Source organism: Anopheles ziemanni, chromosome 2, assembly GCF_943734765.1.
Source record: "Anopheles ziemanni chromosome 2, idAnoZiCoDA_A2_x.2, whole genome shotgun sequence".
NCBI lineage: Eukaryota > Metazoa > Arthropoda > Insecta > Diptera > Culicidae > Anopheles > Anopheles ziemanni.
In genome coordinates this window covers 53,405,463-53,412,509 of record NC_080705.1, presented here as the reverse complement: position 1 = coordinate 53,412,509, position 7,047 = coordinate 53,405,463, and the positions used below count along the sequence as shown (strand labels likewise).

The 7,047-nt window shown below is 47.6% G+C and overlaps 1 protein-coding gene across 1 annotated transcript; it reads right to left on the bottom strand.

The window, feature by feature from the left end:
• Positions 1–341: 341 nt before the first annotated feature.
• Positions 342–3,426, bottom strand: LOC131293857 (uncharacterized). Its single transcript, XM_058321908.1, has 2 exons — positions 2,682–3,426; positions 342–712 (listed from the first exon to the last, which is right to left on the bottom strand). The coding sequence occupies exons 1-2, from the start codon at positions 3,424–3,426 to the stop codon at positions 342–344; spliced, it is 1,116 nt and encodes a 371-aa protein (XP_058177891.1).
• Between the last annotated feature and the right edge of the window lie 3,621 nt (positions 3,427–7,047).

The window sequence follows — 7,047 nt, the reverse complement described above, 5'->3', positions numbered from 1 at the left end:
GCCGCTTGCTGGTGGCAGGTTGGCTTCGACCGGCACGGGAATGGTGGAAGTCGTCCAAGTATTGCCGCCATCGCGCATATTCTTGGGACTGACGTTCCTGGTAATCCAGCCGATTTGGTACTGATGCCAACGAGTGACGCCAACTTGCACTCGCGGTCATGACACCCGCCGTATCATCACCTTCCTAGGTCGTTCACCCGGAGCGGGGTGAATGCTCGACGGGCGGCTCGGCGCCATCGCGGCTTCGGCTGGTCGCGCACCCGGAGCAGTGTACGGGCTCGACGGGTGGCCCAGCGGCATCGCGGATTCGACCGGTGGCGCACTTGTGGCGGCAAGGTGGCTCAGGAGTGATCCTGTGGTACCGCGGTTCCGGCAGGTCGCGCACTCGGAGCAGTGTACAGGCTCGACGAGTACGCCATCGCGTATTCGGGCTGCTGATCAATCGGAGCAGTAAATTTGGCCGGCACGCCTTGGATCGAACCTCTTTCGATTCCGATGGCGAGCTCCTCGAGCCCCAGCACCCGTTTCGAGATATCGATCTCGAACGCCCGTCGCTCAAGCGCGAAGCGTTTCCGCGCCAGCTCCAATTCGCGATCAACGATTGATGGTTTTGCGCGCGATGGCGACGCTGCGCTCGCGCTTCCATCTGACCCCGTGTCACTATGTGCTTCTTGAGTGTTCTCCATTGGACCGGCGACTCGCGGTGTAGACCCTTTGGTTTTATAACACCGTACGAATAACACCTAATTCGCGACGCTCACTTGCCACCAAGGACCTCGGAACGCATCCTCTTCGTATTGCCGAAGCTCGCAGTTTTTATCCGCTGCCATGGATAATCGAAGCTCCCGCCACACGCCCGGAAGTGAGCCAAAAGGAGTAGATCCGGTCGGAAACACGATGATCAATGAAATGGTATTCATTAACGCCGCATCTACCCACGCCACACGAACTTTGCTTAGACCGGGAATGTTGGTTTCGACCATGGTTGAAGATCGATCGTTGGCAGACTTGGGCAGACATTGCAATGTCCGGAAACGCCTTCGTCCCGTCCAGTGTAACTGTAGAGAGTTTCTGTTTCTTGTTGTTCATAACTAAAACGAAACTGAGAATCAATACGTGCTAAACCTTCGAGCGTGAAAACGTCCTGTAACGCGCCATCCATGCGAACTTCAGGATTGTCGCATCCATCCAAGGTGATGGGGCTCAGGATTAGCTGCTGAACCTTTCCGCTTCGCCGGCCAAGGTCACCAGACAGCACCCAATCCGGGTGGGTTTCACTTGCCACCGAGCCTTCTGCTTCTTCTTCCCCGGACTGCTGCGGGCGCGGTAAAGGTACACATGAGTCGTGTAGCTGCTTCCGCAAGAGTTTAGCTAAATCCGCGTAGTGATCACCACAATAAGGCACTGATGCTGCTGACAGAGGAGGAAGTGGGCCCGCTGGATTCTTCTTGCTCATGGGTTTCGGGCGACGCGCGCCTGGTTTCCTACACTTCTCATCCTTTGCAATTGCAAACCCGACACTTCAACGTGCATAGCTACCGATTTTTGCACCATGTTTAGCGCACCGCATGGTTCTTGGCTATACACTACATTAGGCTGCTTGTGGCTGTTGATAGTTTCGTTACTAATTTGTCCAATATCCCACCGTTTGGGCACAGCGCAAGGTGTATGAAGTGACCGGTGGTGCTTTGCGTTGCACCCACCTTTTCCGCAAGGAACGGTTTTACACGCTGTTGGGTGGGATTTTAAGCAACACTTACATAGTTTGTTCATGGTAATGTAGTTCCATCTTTATTGGACCTTCATTTTCCAGAACGCCTCGCACTCCTCTACGACTGCACAATCACCTTCTTCACAAGGACACACACCGCATATTCCTCGTTCCATTCTGTATTGTTCTTATTCTTCACGCACTTTACTTATTTCCGCACGCGATTTGCACTATGCTGCCCACTGATCGTGCCGTCGGATCGAGCAAGCGCAAGTTTATAGTCTTCCTCTACTTTCCTTCGCACACCGCTGTCGCTGCCCACTAGTCAGGTGCCATCGGGTCAGCCACGCGCGATTCTTAAATCCTTCGCGATACCGCTCACTGATCACTTTGTCGTCGAGTCGGCACGCACGAATTTTATGCTCGCAAACTTGTGTAGAGAGTTGAATTTTTTAAAATGTTGCAACGCGACAGGTTTTCTTTTCGCCGGCAGGAGAGATTACACACGTTTTTCTTGAACACTTTTTAACTTTATTTTATAGCGAAGAAGGGGTCCTTTTTTCCCTGCTGCCCGAAATGAAAGACGAGTTTGTCATCTCCGGTGCATCTTTTATCGCTTCCCGCATGCGTCACGCGACAACCTCGGCCCTTGACCCTTTTGCCGAGTTTCGGGATTGGGCGTTGCCCTATTCTCGATCAGCTGTGATCGCCGCTGTCCGCCCTCACTCGTACGCCTACGCGCCGCTGCACCGACTCTATGCGATCTATGGCAGCGATCCTGCAGCGCTCTCTTTGTGTCATCTTTTGTACTATTTCGATCGGACCGTTGCAATACGCAACAACATCGTTATTATTTATCTGCATTTTAGAATTCCCGGTTCTCATCGAGGCATCACTAGCCGTAATTTGTAGGGGCTTGAACTTTCCAGATAAAGGCTTTGAACTAAGATACGTAAGATAGGAAAATTACGCGATTCGTACGACGTTGACGGTAATTCGTATGTATCCGGCTTTTGTTTTCGATCCTGTATCGGTATGCGTTCTAACTTTTTTCGGTATGCAGCGTTCGTATATTCTGCGGATATTGAATACGCTTCGTCTATATTTTTCGGTTTGCTACACCTAACGTACGAGGATAGCGATCCCTCAAGGCCATCGATGAAGCGTGTGAGTGTGATAACTCCAATCAAATGATGGACCCCTTCAATAGAATTTTTATATTCTTCGGTCACTGCGGTGATTGCCCTTACCTTAGATGAAACACTTTTTAAGTTATTATAATATTCTAGCAGGGTCTTGTTTCCCTGCTTTTCGTAGAAAAGGGTTTGTAAATGGAAAGCTAAATCCCTTTTATCGTCGAAGATGTTTTGCAATACTCCCTTTATCTCGGGCCACGTGCTAACATTCCCGGCGGCAATTATTGCTTCTCTAGCTTCCCCGGTTATTTTGTTTTTCACTGCCCTAACTATTTGGTCATAAATTGCACTATTCTTATACTCGTCAAAGAGTTGGAGCGCACTCTCCACGCGCGGGTTTCGTGTTTTTTTTCCTTCGTAGGTGGGTAGGTAGCGGATGCTGTCCGGCGTTCTAAAATTTATAATAGACTCGCTTGACCTCGCTTTCAGGCTATTCATTTCCCTGACGAGTTCGTTTTGCGCGTTAGTGAGTTGCCGAATGTGTTCCAGCAACTCTTGCTGAGTATAGTTTTGTTCCATTGTTTGCACTAAACACACTTTACTCACGGCCAGAATATTTTCTCTGCTTCCTTTGGTGCTGCAGCGCGTGCTCTGGAGCGTTCTTAGTATAAAGTTGCTTTAGCTGTTTGGTGTCGTTTTGTAACCCGATGGTCGGGGCGTTTCTTCTGGATCTGCTGCTTCCTCCGCAAGTCCTCTGATATGCTCTCAGGGATGGAATAATCCGGGATAGGATGACGTTATGCAGGGTTCCAGATGAAACGGTTATCGGCTGCGCCAGTTATGAGATGGTCCTTGCTCGTTCGAGCTTCGAGAATCAACTGAACTATATTTTGGGATGCTTATCAACTAAATTCAATCTAATCTTATCATTACGCACGCTTATACCTTACACTATCTTACAACTACTCGTATATAACGTCCGGTTTTTTTTAATTCTTTTTGATTTTAACAAAGTTGAATATATTTGAAAACATGTTTGAACGTGCACTGCTCCGCTCGCTGTCGATGGTATTCTACGAATCGACGCAAGAACGGAAAGCAGTGGCACGAAACGTAGTGTGAAATAAATTCAGTAGAATACGAGCATAGCAAAGACGGCGTTAGTCGGACCAAAATAACATTGATGTAAGGCAGTTGCATTGAACGGGTCAGTTGAACGTGTGCAATTTTCAACATTTCTTCCAATATGCCGAAAATTTACGAGCTAATGTGTGATTTTATTGAGGCATTCAAAGCTAAGCCGTGTCTTTGGGACAAAAAACATCCAAATTACAAAAAGACACATGTTAAATAAGTGGCTCATAAAGAACTGCAAATTGTATTGCAGCAGTACAATCCCGAGGCCACAGTTGAAACTGTGAAAAATAAAATCACCACCATGAGAAAGGGATTCTCAGCCGCACGACAGCGAGTGTTGCTGAGTGAACGTAGTGGAGCAGGGAAAAGCAATACCGAAGAAGTAGCTAATTTATTTATTTATTTATTTATTTATTATTGTTCAGTTATGGGGTTGTGAGCCTAAATAACGAGGTAACTTACACATGTAATACATAGTTAAGACGCTATACTAAAACGTAGTACCTGACGTAACTGAGATACAGACATATGGAAGTCGAGGGAAGACCCCCCGAGAGTCGAGCTAATTAACGACACTGATATGGACATCACACATAGGCAATTTAGCAGGCAGAATACTGTGATTGACCTTGTCGAAAGCAGCACGGAAGTCGGTGTGAATAGCGTCCACTTGCTCGCCCTTGTCAATGGTGTCGTAGCAAATGCTTAAAAACGATAACAAGTTGGTCTCAATAGAACGCTTAGGCATAAAGCGTTCCCTAAGCTGGCATAAAGCAGATGGTGAAACGTCACCTCGGGATTGTTGACGTTACCACACGTTGTCTGCTGAGCAAGGATATCAATCCTACGACCCGCCGGTTCCTTTCTTACAAGGTCTGGATCCCGAAGGAAAGCTTGGCACTAGCACTGTCTCCACGGACTTGGCCCCGCGGTTTGCTCTTTAGAGAGTTTATCTAGGATGGCCCTAAGGCTTCACTGTACCGCCACACGTTCACAACACACTCCGGTTAACAACACCCAGCAAGCCACACTCGAGCCGATGGAACACTCGCTAACCCTACAAAATCACGATCGCACTACCGCTATGTCCACCGAGCTAGTGCACATGCACTCATCCTGACGCACCAACCTCACGGACACATCTACAACACCAAAACAGAGCTGGCTTTGACAATAAACCTAAGATCACTATTTACTACCAAAACGTTAGAGGCCTGCGAACAAAATTATATGACCTTCGCCCATCGATAAGTGAAGCTGATTTCGATATTATCGTACTGACGGAGACCTGGCTCACAAGTGATATACCGTCCGGCTTTGTTTTTACGACGATTATGTGGTATACAGATGCGATCGTAACGTAGATACTAGCCAGTACAGCCGTGGTGGTGGTGTTCTTGTTGCTGTTACCTCTCGTTTTATATCGTCCGAGGTTTCTACACACACCACCTACCTGGAGCAGGTATGGGCTAGGATTAAGATGGTTTGCGGTTTTCTATATATTGGTGCATTCTCCCTCCGGCACTAAGCTCTAATCCAAACACAATACGAGCACTGGACGATACCTTCCAATCAATCGGCGAGTGTTTGACCGACAATGATTGTCAGCTGATTTTGGGAGACTTCAACCACCCATCACTTTCATGGCCCAGCGTACAGGCATCGTCGCACTATGAGCCTGAATCGCATTCTACTGGCCAACATGCTTTTCTGGATTTAATCAGGCTTCACAACCTAAAACAGTTCTCGGCGATAAAAAAATGAACGCAGTGTGCAACTGGATCTGGTCTTAAACATTGCACCACTGCGCTCGTCATCGAACTTTCCTATGGTTCATGATACGTTACCGTTGCTTCCCGTCGACTGACACCATCCGCCACTTGAAGTGATTTTGGCTCAACCCTGTACCGTTACAAGAGACCATCGTTGTGACCTCTCAAGCCTCAACTTTAGGAAAACTAACTTTGACGCCCTTAATAACATGATCACCACGTTCGGTTCACAATTTTGTGACACTTCAGTTGATGACGCGGTAGTCTCGATGACAGCATTCTTGAATGAATCATTCCACTCCTGCGTACCAGCTGCAAAGAAGAAACTATCCCCTGCTTGGGCCAATAACAAGCTTAAAAGACTTAAAAGGGCTAAAGATGCTGCACTTAGAAAGAACCGTCTGCTGAGGAGCACGAGATCGCGTGAAAACTTATCAATTGCCTATAAATTATATAGAGGCTACAACAAATATAGACATAATGGATATATCTTATCAATGCGAAGAAACCTCACAGCTAACCCAAAGTCATTCTGGAGTTTTATCAACAACAGGCGCCGCTCTAGCCCAATTCCACAAACCGTCATCTATGATAACTTTGGGGCTTCTTCAACGACCGATGTCTGCGATGTTTTCGCACGCAGATTCGATGGCAATTTTTCTGCGCGTCTAGCGGGAACAGCGTTCACCATGGAAGCAGTCGCGAATTTACCTTCGGAGGTGATTGATTTTACGCCTTGTCCGTGTACCGAATCAGATGTCTTAAAATGCCTGAAAAGATTCCTATTGCCTGGAAGTCGTCGTGGATGGTGCCCAGATTTCAAAAAGGTGACCGTTTAAACGCTGCTAACTACCGCGGGATTACCTCACTCTGCGCCTTTTCGAAAGCATTCGAGCTCCTCGTCTATGGCCCTTTAATGTCGGCATCCCTGAGCTACATTAGTCCCAAGCAACATGGGTTCGTCCCGAAACGATCAACCACAACAAATGTAACGGAATTTGTGGGGTTCTGCATTAAACAGATGGACAATGGATCTCAGGTGGATGCGATCTATACCGATTTGAAGGCTGCTTTCGACACGATATCGCACGAAATCCTGATTGCAAAACTTGAGCAGATTGGCATCAATGAGCAATGGATACACTGGTTTCATTCATACCTTACAAGGCTTTCATACCAAATTAAAATCGGAAAATGCACATCTCGGAAAGTATACAGCTCCTCGGGGGTACCGCAGGGCAGCAACCTAGGACCTTTGCTGTTCCTGCTCTATATCAATGACGCTGCACTA

What these genes read in the sequence shown, in the direction of transcription:
- LOC131293857 (XM_058321908.1), bottom strand. Translation starts at nt 3,426, where the DNA reads ATGGAACAAAACTATACTCAGCAAGAGTTGCTGGAACACATTCGGCAA. An exon ending in GTCAACGTCGTACGAATCGC is followed by an intron (nt 713 to 2,681) that starts GTAATTTTCCTA and finishes ATAAAACCAAAG; the next exon opens with GGTCTACACCGCGAGTCGCC.